A 17,367-nucleotide genomic window follows, 5' to 3' on the forward strand; every position below is an offset into this window, starting at 1 on the left:
GCCGAGGAGAAGGGAACGGCGGCGACGCGTGTGGAGAAGGCGGCGAGGAGGAGCAGAAGTGGAGCTGCGGTGACGCGTGGGGAGAAAGCGGCGAGGAGGAGCATAAGTGGAGCGGCGGCGACGCGGTGATGGCGACGGGGACGGTGACGGGACCGAGAGTGGCTCTTTGGAGCGGTAGGTTTGGGGTCGTGACGACGGGGATGGTCAGGTACGGAGTAAAACAAGGTAGGGGTGTTTTTGCGAAATTGTCGGCGCTTCGATTAAATCGGTCCGGAGGGAGTACTTGTTTATTCGTGGGTTAAATATTTGAGAAAATTGTCCGCATATTCAAATGTTGATAAGAACATTGCACATAGCAGTGAACTAATAAGCAGAATGTGTTGTCTATTATAATCTACGTGGATTGCCTAGCTCTTTGCATTAGTTTAAAATTTTGATTGTGTTGGCTAATGCGTGAAACTTAACAAAGTATCATATCACGAGGTCTTGAGTTGACTTTCACAATTTATTAAAAATTGGTTTTGTCCCCTTGAGTCACGTATATATAAGCCTCTTGAGTCATCCCATTCGAAACTTTGGTTTCGTTAGCTAGTGCATGAAAACTTAACATTGTACACAAAATCAGAAGAATTCTTTTCATAAGAAAATAGGCTAAATGTCTTCTCTCCACAAAATAAGCAGAATGTCTACCAACTCCAAGATAATTCTTAGGGAGTAAGTGATAACCCTGCTGATCGTTAGTTCGTTACACACGTACACCTGAAGTAGTGAAGTCTGCGACATACCACATTATGGCAGTCAAAAACATGGAATAAACATTTTGAGCATAATACGAAGTCTAGAGGTTGTTAATTAATTGATCCTGTCCACCTTGCAGACTGAAATAACTTGATGTGCTCCGTCCTCTACCTGAACCAAATTTGAAGATGACTGTTACAAGCTGTAGGATTGCAGTAATAATGCAAGACAATACTCTGGAGTCTGGACAACTGGGCGATGCAAATCAGAGTGTGGTTAACCTCACCTGGTAAGACAAGGCCGCCATACATCTCATCAGCTATGATTAGCTAGCACAGCAGAAGAGTCTTCATTCACACAACTGCCATTCTCACTAGGAACACCTTCAAAGTTCAAACACAACGTGTTTTAATAAGTCAAAGCATACAATCTAGTACTCATAAATGATAGCACACAATCTAGTCCACCAGTATGATTTCGCTGCAGGCATTAAGGAATGTTAGCTGAAAGGAACTAGCAGTTTGATACATTACATATCTTTTGATTATTTGCTTCCAAAGATATTTACCTCCAACAACATGATACTATATATACAGTACTTTTTTTACTGATAAGTTTATCGGGCATGCAACTTTCTTGTGTTACTTAAATTGAATAACATAACACAGAAACCATGCATGATATCTGCTTATCTATACCCCTACTTCAAAGAGAGAAATATAAACATAAGCAAAACACTTTTTTCATGGATGCCCAGATGACACTCTCAATTTTGAAATATGCATAGACTGCACAATAACTAAGACCATCCTTTTTTTTAGGAATCAACTAAGAGTATCTTCACTCAACTAGATGAAGTACCTAGCTACTGGATAACGCCTAGCTATATACACTCTTCTAAAATGCACATACTTATATAACTTCGAAGATACATTGTCGCGATTTAGTCAAACACTGTCCTAAATTCGAACAGTTCAGTTGATGAAATAGCTACAACTGGAGCTGCTATACTAATTAATTAACACCTTACCGCTCGTAGGTTAATGACACTACAGCGTCTTTTTAAGACAAGACCAGTTATGAATATGAGGATCAATTAAGATCTTCAGAAACATGGACCAAGTTCAGTTAGGTCAATTACTTTCAGTACTTATTTTAGGAAACCTTCTTAAGGAAATTCATGAAAGAGGCAACTGTGAAGTAGTACTCGTACTATATAGAGCTTATAGCATTATAGACAGTTGGAATAACTAGCTATAACACTATACTAAATGGGAACACTTTAGAAATATTATTTAGAAATGTACTTATAAAATTATCAAGATAAATGTTCAATACTATCCTAACTGGAGAAATTCTTTTATGGCAGTATAACTGCCACCCATAGACTACAGAATCAGAAACCAATTCATATCCATATCACACTGCAATTCGCCATCATAATTCAGACATTCTTATATTGTACATGAGTGAAGTTGTTTTTTCAGGTAATGTAAGTTTATAAATCTAATCCTTGCAACAAGTTTACAAACGACACACACACATTGTCCACTACAACAATTTCTACTACTAATTATGGTGAATTAAATGTCTAAAATACTGTGCAAATTGGATAAGCACTGGAGCTGTACTGATTACCACATTAGCATTGGTAGGATCCCTATAAGAAGAGTCTACTGACAAATGTAGTTGCTTACTGTACAGCATCTCTATTTTTTAGGTTATTATAGCCTCTTTTCTACGACGCGGCCATACATGAGTATGAGGATGAACAATTTGACTATCCTTACGGCAGAATTTTATCATGTCCATAAAACTCTCAGGAGACAGCAGTATCTTGGGTTAACATGGATGGAATATGCATAATGTAGCTATTTCACAGTCCATATAGACATCAGGATTAGACATGCGCAGCATACGCGATCAGTGCAATAACTAACTTATCACCGTGAAATTGACAAAGTCATTAGCATCTCTCTATTTTTTTTTGGAGAAATCAACTACGAGTATCTTCCCTCAACTATTTGAAGTAGCTACACTGGAGTTACTGGATATACATTGAAAATACATTGTCGCATTTTAATCAAACACTATCCTAAATTCAAGCAGTTCAGTACTTGCCACCATAGGTACAAAGTGCACATCCATATCCACTATCTAGACTAAAATTCCACATCCATATTACAACAAATCACCTGATGGAATGGCTACCACTAGAGCTGGTGTATTAATTAAAAAGTTAACATCTTAGCGCTGGTAGGTTTCGTATAAAAATATATCTACTGAAGGAATGGAACTAAACCCTCTTCTGAAGACAAGGCTAGAGACGTATATGAGGATCAGTTAATGTCTTGATGTCTTCAAGAGCACGCAGCAAGTTCAGTTTAGATCAATTTCCTTCATCAACTTATTGTTTCTTGATTTTTAATTTAGTGGACTTTTGGAGCAGGTGCTTGGTGAGCACCCGTATCCATACCATGTATACTGCATCAAGATTCGTGCAAATTCTTTTTGTTCCCCTCTCAAACAATTTCTCATTTTTGTATCTCTCACACCACACATTGTTTGAATAAAAAAAATTGTAGATCACTTAAACATAACAATTGGAACGTGGGAAAAATATTTTGGATTTTTTATTTTATTATGTATATATATATTTCAAGAATTTTTTTTAATTTTAAATTATTCGAAATTTGAAATTGCACAAAAAAATTCCGAACTATTTTTGTCCCATTCCATTTGTTATTTTTTAGTGACTTACAAAAAAATCAAATCAAAATATGCAATATTTTGAGAGATATAAAAAAGAGAAAGTGAAAAAGTGTGAGGGTGCGCTCTGCGCACCTGCACTCTCACACTTTTCCCTTTTTAATTTAGTGGACTTTTGGAGCCCAAGTTTCAAAAAAAGATCAATTTCCTTCAATAGCTATTTTAGGAAAACTTCTGAAGGTATTCATGAAAGTAGCAACTGTGAAGTGGAAGTACTCTATAGAGCTATACCATCATGCTGAAATGGAGTAGTTCAGAAATTAATTTAGAACAAACTTATAAAACTATGAAGGAAAACGCTCAATACTATCCTAATTGGAAAGCTTCAGTAATTGCCAGCTTATGTCAGTACCACTCCCAACCACAGACTACAGGAACAGGAATCAATTTACATCTATATTATACTGGAATTCACCCTCAAATTCAGACATTCTTATGTTGCAGTGTTGCAGATGAGCAACTTTGTTTTTCCAGGCAATGCAAGCCTATAAATCTAACCCTCGCATCAAGTTTACGGACACATGCGTAGTTTAGTTGTCTACAATAAATTCAACTAAATATGCATAAAAGGTGACCTATAAATCTAAAAACTGTGCAATTTCTGACGCACTGGAGCTGTGCTGATTTACACACACGCATTGGTAGGAACTTGTACAGAAGAATGTAGTTGCTTATTGTACCACATCTCTATTTTTTTAGGAACTACATCCTCTTCTTAAGACAAGTCCAGATATGAGTATGAGGATGAACAATTTAATTATCGCTACCATAGAATTTTGACAATGCAACATAAAATTCTGAGGAGACAATAGTATGTGGTGTTACAGTTACAACCATGGGACATTCATAATGTAACTAGTTCACAGTCCATATAGGCATCAGGATCAGATAATAGTAGGATCTTAACAACCAGAACAGCTTGAGGTATAGCCATATGCGCGACCGATGCATAATTGACGTATCGACACCAAATGGAGAAAGTCATTAACAGTGTTCTGAATACATTCTACTATATCTGCCTAAATGGTGGAATGAACATGTAAAAAACACTGTAAATTTTGATGGCTAGCACTTGAGCTGTACAAATTAACACAATAGCATTCGTAGAACCCCTGAAAGAATATCTACTGAAGAATGTTAGTTTCTTACTGTACAAAATCTCTAATTTTATAGGGAACAATCGCCTCTTCTTAAGACAAGGGCAGACATGAGTAGTATGATGAACAATTTAACTAACGTTAGAGATAAAATTTTATCATGTATGTGCGGTTACAGTTACAGCCATAGGATATGCATAATGTAAAACATTTCACAGTTCATATAGGCGTCAGGGTCAGATGATCGTAGGGGCCCTAGCTACCAGAACAGCGTGTTTGAGGTATAGGCACATACGCGATCAGTGCATAACAGACGCGAAATGGAGGAAGTCCTTAGCAGTGTTCTGAATCATATGACCAACACCATCAAATTAAGCAACTACAGCGGAGAGCATGTGGATTATTATGGTACCTGCACGAAGCACTGCCGGCAGCTCCCATGCGCGGACGCAGGCGGAGGAGACATCTTTCCTTCCCGGTCCGACCAGCTTGTAGACCTCACACTCCACCACCTTCCTGGCGCGCAGATCGACGCCGAAGAGGTGCTTGCCGAGGAAGAAGTAGACGACATCCGGGTTGTTGGGGTGGACGAGCGCGAGCACGGGTGCTTTCTTGGGCAGGCCGGTCTCCTTGTAGCTCTCGTCCGCCCAGATGTCCGCGAAGTTCACCCTGTGCTCCACCTTCCACTCCCCGGCGTCCGAATCGGCCAGCGTCCACATGACGATCCGAGGCGCCTTCCGGTGGCTCCGGGACAGGCTCTGCCGGAGCCTCATCCAAGGCCGGAACGCGACGGCCCTGCGCCGAGAGCCGTGGTCACCGCAGGAGAGCTCCACCAGGCGGAACCGGCCAGCGCTCACCTGCGCGCAGCGGCGCGTGCTGAGCTCCCTGTCGGCGCAGTGGAGGCAGCCGAGGCCGTCCCGGAGCCTGCCGCCCTGGGGGAACTCGCCGAAGTCGAGGACCGGCTCGTCCGCGAAGGGGTCGCAGGAGAGGACGCCCCAGGAGAGGTCCACCCAGCAGAGCCTCCCGCCGGCGGCGACCACGGCGTCGCTGCACCAGAGCCCGCCCGACGGGGGGTACGCCACGTCCTTCTCCTCCCACTCGCCGGTGGCGGACGAGAAGCGGAGCAGGGTGGCCTCGTCGCTGCCGTTGAGCGGCTGCAGCTCGACGACCATGTAGTGGGTGGGGCTCGACGGGGAGGCGATGAGGCCCGCGCAGCGGTCGTCGAGGAAGCCGCGGCCGTAGTCGGGGAGGCGGGTGGCGGTGGCGGTGGCGGTGGCGGAGGAGGGGTTGCAGACGTAGTAGCCGTTGGGCGGGATGTCGGTGATGTTGAGCGTGACCGCGTAGTCGTCCTCGTCCTCGCCGTCGGAGACCCGGGGCGAGGAGGGAGGGGGATTGCGCGGCGCGATGTCGGTGATGTTGAGCGTGACCTCCTCGCCGTCGGAGTCGTCGGAGCTCGAGGCAGACAAGGAGGAAAGGCTCTGGACGTCGGGGCGCGGCGACGAAGGAGGCGGCGTGGAGAGGAGGATGAGGCCGGAGGGGTCGAGGGAGAGGACCATGGGGTACTGGTCCGGGTCGGGCGAGACTCGCTGGGGCACGGTGAGCAGGGTGACGCGCGGCGGGACGGCGAGCGCGAGGGCGAGGTCGGCGCCGGGCGGGAGGTCGTCCGCGCCGGCGTCCGTGCCCGACACCCGCGCCACGTTGCCCAGGATGATCCACGACGGCGGCGGCGCCATGCTTGGACTCTGTCCTTGCCGTGCGGAGCGACGGTGGCAGATTGGTGGTGCACAAGACAAGACGAGGACCAGCCTGAGCTGAAAGCTGCTTTTGTGCAGGCCCTTGCGTTACCGAGCGAAGCAGCACAACGGTTGGCACGTGACGTGAGTCAGTACGCGGCACAGTGTGCCTTACAATTTGAAAATCCACTTTAACACATTTCTATTTGAATTCAAAATTGAGGTTTGACTTAGTCAAACTTTAATTAAAATTAAAATTATATCAAAACTTAGGCCTTTGATTCATATATTCACACAACTATCTCAGATTCTCAAACGATAGGTACCCATCTCAAATAAAAGGTCGCATACAATTTTATCACTTAAAACTAATACTCTCTCCGATTCATATTACTTGAAACTAATATAGATGTATCTAGACAAATTTTAATTGTTGATACATCCGTTTTAGTTGCAAGTAATATGGATCGGAGGAAGTAAGATAATCCAAAATTGGAATTTGAATTATACAATTAGAGCCAAATTCAAGTGTTCATAATAAAATAAATAAAATCAGAAAATATGAACCAAAGATCAAAATCTTCAAAAAATTATTCTCAAAGTCAATTACGAGCTGCAGCAACTCCGTCTGTGAGACGAAAATAGGAATGCATGGCACTAGCTGGGGTTAACTTCTTAACTAGGGGAAGTAATGCGCGATCAGGTGGCAATGGCGTCTTTATCGACCTTAACCAAAAGACATGGCTGAAACGTTCTGCTTTGTTTTGTCTTGTCACTGTTTAAGTTCAGACGTTAGTAGTTCTTGTCTTAACATTTTATGGTTATGGTCAATTCACCATCTTGGCTCAGAACTAAAGGGATTTTGGTGAAAGTTAATCTATCGTTATGTTATCTCTTATCCGTGATCAAGTTATTGTGAAGGTTTGACAGTGCTAGCTCGTTGAATTGTTTTTTAATCTGAATTTGCTTTCTTCTTCTATGGGTAAGCTCAGTGATATCTGCTGATCGAGTGATGAGATCTGCATCAGGATGGGGATCTTCGTTATTCTTTGCGCAATATTTCGTATTTCCAAATGTAGCGCCATGTCACTATCCTGTGTGGCTAAGTGCCTAGGAAGGGGATTTGAGAGGGAAACTGAGGTTAGTGATCAAGAATGAGCATGAGGATTAGTGTTCTTGGATAACGTGTACAATGGTGACCCTGCCTCTTATCATCACCCTGTCATGACTGCACTTAGAGCATGTCTAACAGGCCCCTTATAACCCGCCCACCCCGTAAAATTCCGGCGAGATACGGAGCAGGCGCGGTTTGGGCCGTCTAGCAGACCCCGTATTCGGGCCGCCCCGTTTCGGCGGAATACGGGGCCCAGGAAATCGGCCCCTCCGCCCCCTACTTAGAGCATGTCTAACAGGCCCCTTATAACCCGCCCACCCCGTAAAATTCCGGCGAGATACGGGGCAGGCGCGGTTTGGGCCGTCTAGCAGGCCCCGTATTCGGGCCGCCCCGTTTCGGCGGAATACGGGGCCCAGGAAATCGGCCCCTCCGCCCCCTACTTATACCGGGCACAGGTGCGAGTGAGGGGTTAACCCCTCACTCGCAACCCTAGCTCCGCCGTGCGCCGCCGCCTCCTCCTCCTGCTCCGGCGAGCAATTAGTCGCTCCCCCGCGCCGCATTCCACCCGCCGCCACCTGCATGGACCGCCGCCGCCGTAGTAGAGCCTCTCCGGCGAGCGGATCGAAGCGATCCCGCTCGCCGGACACCGTGGAGGAAGCCTGGCGGCTGAAGTGCAAGCTTTCCGCCGCGGGGAGCCGCTGTGCGGCGTGCCGGTACGCCGGCGCGCTGTACGTGCCGGATCCGCTCCGGGAGTATGCCGCGGGTGGGCGGTGGTACCGGCAAGACCCGCCGCTCAAGCCGATGAGCGGCGAAGCCTTCGAGAAGTGGCACGCCCAGTGGCAGCGCGACCGCGCGGCGAAGGCGGCATGGAGGGCGACCATCGGCAGCACCAGCGGCGGTGGAAGCGGAGGCGGCGAGGAGGAAGAGGAGGCGGCGGAGGAGGACGCGGAGGCGGCGGAGGAGGACGCGGCCTACCGGCGTGCGGTGGCCGAATCCGAGGCGGATGCCGCCGAGAAAGCTCGGGCGGAGGCAGAGGAGGAGGCGGCGGCCATCGCCGCCGTGGCGGAGATGGAGGCGAAGGAGGCTGCCGCCAGGGCAGAGGAGGAGGCTGCCGCCAGGGAGCCTTTCGTGCCATTCATCATCCTCGAGTAGCTAGGATCGAGTAGATCGCTATGTATATGTATGATCCAATGTATGATCAATGAAGATGAACTATGGTTTAATTTTCCCGGGGTTTTAATTTTTAAAAATACAGGGCGAAATATGGGGTCTGCTAGACGAAATGGTTCAGCAAGACGCACTTTTGGGATACGGGGCGAAAAACTCGCGTTATACGGGGCATAGAAATAAGGGGCCTGTTAGACCTGCTCTTATACCGGGCGCAGGTGCGAGTGAGGGGTTAACCCCTCACTCGCAACCCTAGCTCCGCCGTGCGCCGCCGCCTCCTCCTCCTGCTCCGGCGAGCAATTAGTCGCTCCCCCGCGCCGCATTCCACCCGCCGCCACCTGCATGGACCGCCGCCGCCATAGTAGAGCGATCCGCTCGCCGGACACCGTGGAGGAAGCCTGGCGGCTGAAGTGCAAGCTTTCCGCCGCGGGGAGCCGCCGTGCGGCGTGCCGGTACGCCGGCGCGCTGTACGTGCCGGATCCGCTCCGGGAGTACGCCGCGGGTGGGCGGTGGTACCGGCAAGACCCGCCGCTCAAGCCGATGAGCGGCGAAGCCTTCGAGAAGTGGCACGCCCAGTGGCAGCGCGACCGCGCGGCGAAGGCGGCATGGAGGGCGACCATCGGCAGCACCAGCGGCGGTGGAAGCGGAGGCGGCGAGGAGGAAGAGGAGGCGGCGGAGGAGGACGCGGAGGCGGCGGAGGAGGACGCGGCCTACCGGCGTGCGGTGGCCGAATCCGAGGCGGATGCCGCCGAGAAAGCTCGGGCGGAGGCAGAGGAGGAGGCGGCGGCCATCGCCGCCGTGGCGGAGATGGAGGCGAAGGAGGCTGCCGCCAGGGCAGAGGAGGAGGCTGCCGCCAGGGCAGAGGAGGAGGCTGCCGCCAGGGAGCCTTTCGTGCCATTCATCATCCTCGAGTAGCTAGGATCGAGTAGATCGCTATGTATATGTATGATCCAATGTATGATCAATGAAGATGAACTATGGTTTAATTTTCCCGGGGTTTTAATTTTTAAAAATACAGGGCGAAATACGGGGTCTGCTAGACGAAATGGTTCAGCAAGACGCACTTTTGGGATACGGGGCGAAAAACTCGCGTTATACGGGGCATAGAAATAAGGGGCCTGTTAGACCTGCTCTTATACCGGGCGCAGGTGCGAGTGAGGGGTTAACCCCTCACTCGCAACCCTAGCTCCGCCGTGCGCCGCCGCCTCCTCCTCCTGCTCCGGCGAGCAATTAGTCGCTCCCCCGCGCCGCATTCCACCCGCCGCCACCTGCATGGACCGCCGCCGCCATAGTAGAGCCTCTCCGGCGAGCGGATCGAAGCGATCCCGCTCGCCGGACACCGTGGAGGAAGCCTGGCGGCTGAAGTGCAAGCTTTCCGCCGCGGGGAGCCGCCGTGCGGCGTGCCGGTACGCCGGCGCGCTGTACGTGCCGGATCCGCTCCGGGAGTACGCCGCGGGTGGGCGGTGGTATCGGCAAGACCCGCCGCTCAAGCCGATGAGCGGTGAAGCCTTCGAGAAGTGGCGCGCCCAGTGGCAGCGCGACCGCGCGGCGAAGGCGGCATGGAGGGCGACCATCGGCAGCACCAGCGGCGGTGGAAGCGGAGGCGGCGAGGAGGAAGAGGAGGCGGCGGAGGAGGACGCGGAGGCGGCGGAGGAGGACGCGGCCTACCGGCGTGCGGTGGCCGAATCCGAGGCGGATGCCGCCGAGAAAGCTCGGGCGGAGGCAGAGGAGGAGGCGGCGGCCATCGCCGCCGTGGCGGAGATGGAGGCGAAGGAGGCTGCCGCCAGGGCAGAGGAGGAGGCTGCCGCCAGGGAGCCTTTCGTGCCATTCATCATCCTCGAGTAGCTAGGATCGAGTAGATCGCTATGTATATGTATGATCCAATGTATGATCAATGAAGATGAACTATGGTTTAATTTTCCCGGGGTTTTAATTTTTAAAAATACAGGGCGAAATACGGGGTCTGCTAGACGAAATGGTTCAGCAAGACGCACTTTTGGGATACGGGGCGAAAAACTCGCGTTATACGGGGCATAGAAATAAGGGGCCTGTTAGACCTGCTCTTACATGGCCCAAGGCCTAATAGGGATGCAACTCTTCGGGGCCATTATCTAAAATAAAATAAAAAAAACCTCTTCCACGCCTTAGGATGTTCAGTCATGACAATTTCCTCCCCTTGAGTACCAGCATCCCCTCATGCCGTTGAAGAAGATGAAGAAGACGACACAGAGAACATGGCAGCGAGAGCAGCATTATCACACACCATAGATGTTGGTGGAACATGTAGCTTCAGCAAGGACACACGGACGACAGGATGGATCTTGCTTGAGAAAAGAAGCTCTAGACGATAGGCAAGAACGCGAACTCAGGCCAGAATCTTGTATAGACTGAAGTAACGGAGAGAGAGCTTAAGGTTGTTGCATGTCTGGACAGATTGTTGTAAGTAGGGCTATAACTTTACATATACCATATCCCCCCCTTGCAAATTCTCACTCAGATATGTTATAATCAGCTTCAGACTTCATACGGCATTGAACATGCAACCGTTGTTTGCGAACACTCCAACAAGAAAGAGCGATTGTGGAGCCAAACCTCTAGATCAGGTGACTGGCAATCAGCTGTTGGTACAATGCTCTAGTGTCTCGGTTTGTTTCCATATACTACTTCAAACAGAGTGCGTCCTAGAGACAGACTGATATGCTAGTATTTAGGGGGAGGCAACCATGCAAACCACTTCATGGACATCACACCTAAGCTATAGTTCCAAACACTTATTGAATCGTTTTGTTTGACTGTCTGTTACGCATGGTGTACTCATATGCATAGATGTGGCCCCTCCATTTCATATTAGGGCATCTCCAGCGGCGAGACGCAAACGGTCGCTGAGCGACCGTTTTCATCCGCCGTGACCGGAAATGTGTCTGGGGCCGGTTCCAGCGGGGCGACGCAAAGTGACCGGGCCGTCCGCGGAGACGCAAACCTGGCCCAAATATGCGTCAGGTTTGCGTCTCCGCGGACGCTCGGCGGCCGCAGAATGTGTCCGCCGAAAAAGACGTAGGACCCGCGCGTCAGTGGCTGGAGGCCGATATTATTCCCGCAACTGGCCATTCCCCCACGCGAATTGCAAACTAGACCGGCGCGAGCAGTCCAGAAGCGATGGACGTCCTCGCCGCCGCAGCTACCGCCATGGATGCGTAGCAAACCCTAGCACCCGCCGCCTCCCACACTCCCCCGTAGCCACGACCATAGCCAGGATGGAGGCTGCAGCTTCGGCGGAAGCAAAGCGGGCCGCCACCGGCGGCGGCCGGGAGGCAAAGCCGAAGGCGGCAAAGAAGGTGCTTTCCGCGGAGGAGAAAATCGTGGAGGCCGCGAAGCGTCACGGGCGGCGGAAGAACCAGAAGATCAAGACTGCCGCGGCCGCCAACCACCAGGCCTGGCAGATGCAGATCAAAGCCGGCGTCGCGCAAGTGGCCCTCCATCCGACCTTAGCGGAGGGCTACATGCTCGTCAAGAGAGAGGGGATCACCGGCGTCGCTCATCCTGCCTCTTCGGTCAGCTCGGTAAGTTCCCAGCTGCGCCCTGGAACTCCCGCTCCCTTGCAGGGCCACGCGGCGTCGCGGTTCGCCTCCGGCCTACCGCCGGTGAAGTTGACCGGGGCTCCGGTTCCCGACCTCAACCGGACGCCTAGAAGCGGTGACTCCTGCCCGGGCGCGACACAGAAGACGCGCCAGGTGCCGGAGGAAAGCATGCCGCAGCCCCGCAACCTGTTCGATGAAATGGCGCCGCCTGCCCCGACGATGGACGACCCGGTACGTGAGCTCTGTCAATGTGTGCGAGTGCCGTGTATCATGCGTCTGATGTCCGATCGTTCGTAGGACTATTGGAAGGACCGCCATGGTTCAAACATCCAGGAAATTATCTACGGCGGCGGCTTCGTTCGCGATGCTCGGGTCGGGACAGGCGCGCATGATGACTGGCCACCAACGCAAGATGCGGAGGACATCGAGACCGCACGCCTGTTCGCCACCCAGCAGACGCAGCCAACACCCGTGTCCGTCGACGACTTCGACGACGCGCCAACACAGCCTATCCCCATGGACATTGCGACGAAGAAGAAGAAGGGCAAGAGCTTGAGGACACAAGGCTTCGTCGACGACGATGATAAGTGTTTGTGTGAAGCGTGGCTGGCAACGACCCATGCTTGTATCAATGGCGCCCAGCAAAAGGGCAAGGTCTATTGGGCCAAGGTCTTGCAGCAGTACAACGAGACCAGGATGCACCCGCCCTACCATATCACAGGCCCTCGGACGGAAGAGTCCCTCCAGAAAAGATGGAACTACATCAAACAAGAGACAAGCAGGTTCTGCTCGGCGGTCGAATATGCTATTAACAACCTCGTAAGCGGCACTGGCGTCCTGATAGTGGTAAACACGATACAACCATCATCATTCTACACAATTTGCATCATTGTATGTACATCATTGGTGGCTATGATTGCAGGTATCCCGCGCCTTGGAGAAGTTCAAGGCGACGCATAAGAATGGCTACCATATGGTCCATTGCTGGGACCTGCTCAAGAACAACAACAAGTGGATAACAAGCTTTGCGGCCTACAACGAAGCTGTGAGGAATGGGACAGCGATCAACCTCGACGGTGAAGACGACGATCAAGGCCGTCCAGCCCTTCCACCTCGTCCACGAGGCCATAAGGCTACCAAGGCCGATCTTGTCCGGGAGGCGCAGGCCATTGCGTTCACGCAGAGCATGGAGAAGATAATGGCCGACAACCGTGCTGCCATGGCTGCTAGGGACGAGAAGAGGCGTCTGGAAAAAGAGGCCGCAGCTGCCATCTACCCGAACCTCGCCAAGGAGGTCTTCGATGTCCAAAGGCTGGACATCGAGGCCAAAAAGGCAGATGCCGAGGCCAAATTGCGTGCAGAAGACACAAGGATCATGCTTGCCGACTTGAGCGGCGTCGACGACGACACCAGGGCATGGTTCATGAAGAGGCGCGCCGAAATGCGCGTGCGAGACGCCTGATCGCCGGCGCCATGCGCCCAGCACCTTGGCCTCCTTTTGGACTTTTTTTTATTGCTGTTCAGGCCTTGTTGTGCCCCTTTTGCTCCACTTTGCGCCGTGCGAGCTGCAAAGTGTGATGAACTTGGTTCAGCCCTCAATTTGCGGCTGTATTTTCATGCAAAGTCGACGCTATTTCATCTTTTTTGAATTCTGGCCTGCGCCCAAAATGCGTCGCCCCGCTCGAGACAACCCCAGACGCAAACGGACGCACGACCATTTCCCCGTCCGCCAGGCGACGCAAACGGACGCCCGCGGACATTTCGGACGTCTGAAATGCGTCGCGCCGCTGGAGATGCCCTTAGTTGCCGCTGGTTTAGCGCTTTTGTTTCCATACGCACCTTCTCCAAAGTCGCCAACTCGTCAAAACACATGGACGGTCAGAATGCAGTGATACCGGTTCGGGGTTGGGGGTAGGATCGTCCTCCGGAAAACTACTGCGGGTTTGGGTGGGTTCGTACGGCCCACATAGAAGCCCGTATGACCCACAACGCTGTGTATTATACGCGTACGTGTACACGCAGCCACGCCCGAACCGCCGCTCATATATATTACTTTTCTCCCTTGTCCTCTTCAGTCGAAACCACTCCCATCCAAATCAATCCCCAAATCGGGAAAAAAACCCTAGCTAGGTCACGAACAACAGACCCCTCTCTTGCTTTCGCTCTTGCTCTCGCTCGCGCTCGCGGTCGTCCATGGAGAAGGGGCAGGCGGAGAAGGGGAAGGGGAAGGAGGCAGCGTCTAAGGAGACCAAGTGGGCCGCACCATCGGCGGCCAGAGCTCCTGCAGATGTGAGCTCCTCTTGGGGCACCTCCTCCGGAAACACGTCACCGAATTCCTGCAAAACATGAGAAACACCAAGAGAAATAGGGTTCATGTCGTTAGAAACCAAAACCTCACCCTTGTACATGAGCACAAGAGGCATGGCTGTAGGATCCTCACTAAATTCTCTCATATCCTCTCTGGTGGCTAATAGCACTAAGGAATTCACTCTCTCACTTTTTGTTATATCACTCACGGCATTACAATTCTCTTGCCTATCTATGGATGCATCCTCCAAGTTTACTTCAACTTTCTGATGAGATTCATTCACAATTTGATGTGGTGACATAGGCTGCAAGTTGATTTTCTTGCCCTTGAACTCCAAGTGATATGTATTGGCACGGTCATTGTGTTGCACAGAATGGTCATAGAGCCATGGCCGACCCAATAGTAGGTGACACACTGATGGCGTGTACAACACACGTCCGTTGGGAACCCCAAGAGGAAGGTGTGATGCGTACAGCGGCAAGTTTTCCCTCAGTATGAAACCAAGGTTTATCGAACCAGTAGGAGCCAAGAAGCACGTTGAAGGTTGATGGCGGCGAGATGTAGTGCGGCGCAACACCAGGGATTCCGGCGCCAACGTGGAACCTGCACAACACAAACCAAGTACTTTGCCCCAACGAAACAGCGAGGTTGTCAATCTCACCGGCTTGCTGTAACAAAGGATTAGATGTATAGTGTGGAAGATGATTGTTTGCAGAAAACAAGAGAACAAAGATTGCAAGAGATTGTATTTCAGTATAGAGAATTGGACCGGGTCCACAGTTCACTAGAGGTGTCTCTCCCATAAGATAAACAGCATGTTGGGTGAACAAATTACAGTTGGGCAATTGACAAATAAAGAGGGCATGACCATGCACATACATATTATGATGAGTATAGTGAGATTTAATTGGGCATTACGACAAAGTACATAGACCGCTATCCAGCATGCATCTATGCCTAAAAAGTCCACCTTCAGGTTATCATCCGAACCCCTTCCAGTATTAAGTTGCTAACAATAGACAATTGCATTAAGTATTGCGCGTAATGTAATCAGTAACTACATCCTCGAACATAGCACCAATGTTTTATCCCTAGTGGCAACAGCACATCCATAATCTTAGAGTTTTCTCATTACCCCCTGCATTCACGGAGACATGAACCCACTATCGAGCATAAATACTCCCTCTTGGAGTTACAAGCATCTACTTGGCCAGAGCATCTACTAGTAACGGAGAGCATGCAAGATCATAAACAACACATAGATATAAATTGATAATCAACATAACAAGTATTCTCTATTCATCGGATCCCAACAAACACAACATATAGAATTACAGATAGATGATCTTGATCATGTTCGGCAGCTCACAAGACCCAACAATTAAGCACAATGAGGAGAAGACAACCATCTAGCTACTGCTATGGACCCATAGTCCAGGGGTGAACTACTCACTCATCACTCCGGAGGCGACCATGGCGGCGTAGAGTCCTCCGGGAGATGATTCCCCTCTCCGGCAGGGTGCCGGAGGCGATCTCCTGAATCCCCCGAGATGGGATTGGCGGCGGCGGCGTCTCTGGAAGGTTTTTCGTATCGTGGCTCTCGGTACTGGGGGTTTCGCGACGAAGGCTTTAAGTAGGCGGAAGGGTAGGTCAGGGGGCGACGCGAGGGGCCCAGGAGACAGGGCGGCACGGCCAAGGGTGGGGCCGCGCCGCCTGCCCTCCTGGCCACCTCGTGGCCCCACTCCGTTGACTCTTCGGTCTTCTGGAAGCTTCGTGGCAAAATAGGACCCTGGGCGTTGATTTCGTCCAATTCCGAGAATATTTCCTTACTAGGATTTCTGAAACCAAAAACAGCAGAAACTGGCACTTCGGCATCTTGTTAATAGGTTAGTTCCAGAAAATGCACGAATATGACATAAAGTGTGCATAAAACATGTAGATATCATCAATAATGTGGCATGGAACATAAGAAATTATCGATACGTCGGAGACGTATCAGCATCCCCAAGCTTAGTTCCTGCTCGTCCCGAGCAGGTAAACGATAAACAAAGATAATTTCTGGAGTGACATGCCATCATAACCTTGATCATACTATTTGTAAGCATATGTAGTGAATGCAGCGATCAAAACAATGTATATGACATGAGTAAACAAGTGAATCATATAGCAAAGACTTTTCATGAATAGTACTTCAAGACAAGCATCAATAAGTCTTGCATAAGAGTTAACTCATAAAGCAATAATTCAAAGTAGAGGCATTGAAGCAACACAAAGGAAGATGAAGTTTCAGCGGTTGCTTTCAACTTGTAACATGTATATCTCATGGATATTGTCAACATAGAGTAATATAATAAGTGCAATATGCAAGTATGTAGGAATCAATGCACAGTTCACACAAGTGTTTGCTTCTTGAGGTGGAGAGAAATAGGTGAACTGACTCAACATAAAAAGTAAAAGAAAGGTCCTTCAAAGAGGAAAGCATCGATTGCTATATTTGTGCTAGAGCTTTGATTTTGAAAACAAGAAACAATTTTGTCAACGGTAGTAATAAAGCATATGTATCATGTAAATTATATCTTACAAGTTGCAAGCCTCATGCATAGTATACTAATAGTGCCCGCACCTTGTCCTAATTAGCTTGGACTACCGGGATTATCGCAATGCACATGTTTTAACCAAGTATCACAAAGGGGTACCTCTATGCCGCCTGTACAAAGGTCTAAGGAAAAAGCTCGCATTGGATTTCTCGCTATTCATTATTCTCAACTTAGACATCCATACCGGGACAACATAGACAACAGATAATGGACTCCTCTTTTATGCATAAGCATGTAGCAACAATTAATTTTCTCATATGAGATTG

At 49.9% G+C, this 17,367-nt stretch overlaps 1 protein-coding gene across 1 annotated transcript; it reads right to left on the reverse strand.

Annotated features, from left to right (window-relative positions):
* Positions 1 to 621: 621 nt before the first annotated feature.
* LOC127342124 (uncharacterized) lies at positions 622 to 6,408 on the reverse strand. Its single transcript, XM_051368061.1, has 3 exons — positions 5,017 to 6,408; positions 1,025 to 1,121; positions 622 to 909 (listed from the first exon to the last, which is right to left on the reverse strand). Exons 1-2 carry the CDS (start codon positions 6,335 to 6,337, stop codon positions 1,054 to 1,056), a joined length of 1,389 nt encoding a protein of 462 aa, XP_051224021.1. The 5' UTR covers positions 6,338 to 6,408; the 3' UTR covers positions 622 to 909; positions 1,025 to 1,053.
* Between the last annotated feature and the right edge of the window lie 10,959 nt (positions 6,409 to 17,367).

This window comes from Lolium perenne, chromosome 3 (assembly GCF_019359855.2).
Source record: "Lolium perenne isolate Kyuss_39 chromosome 3, Kyuss_2.0, whole genome shotgun sequence".
NCBI lineage: Eukaryota > Viridiplantae > Streptophyta > Magnoliopsida > Poales > Poaceae > Lolium > Lolium perenne.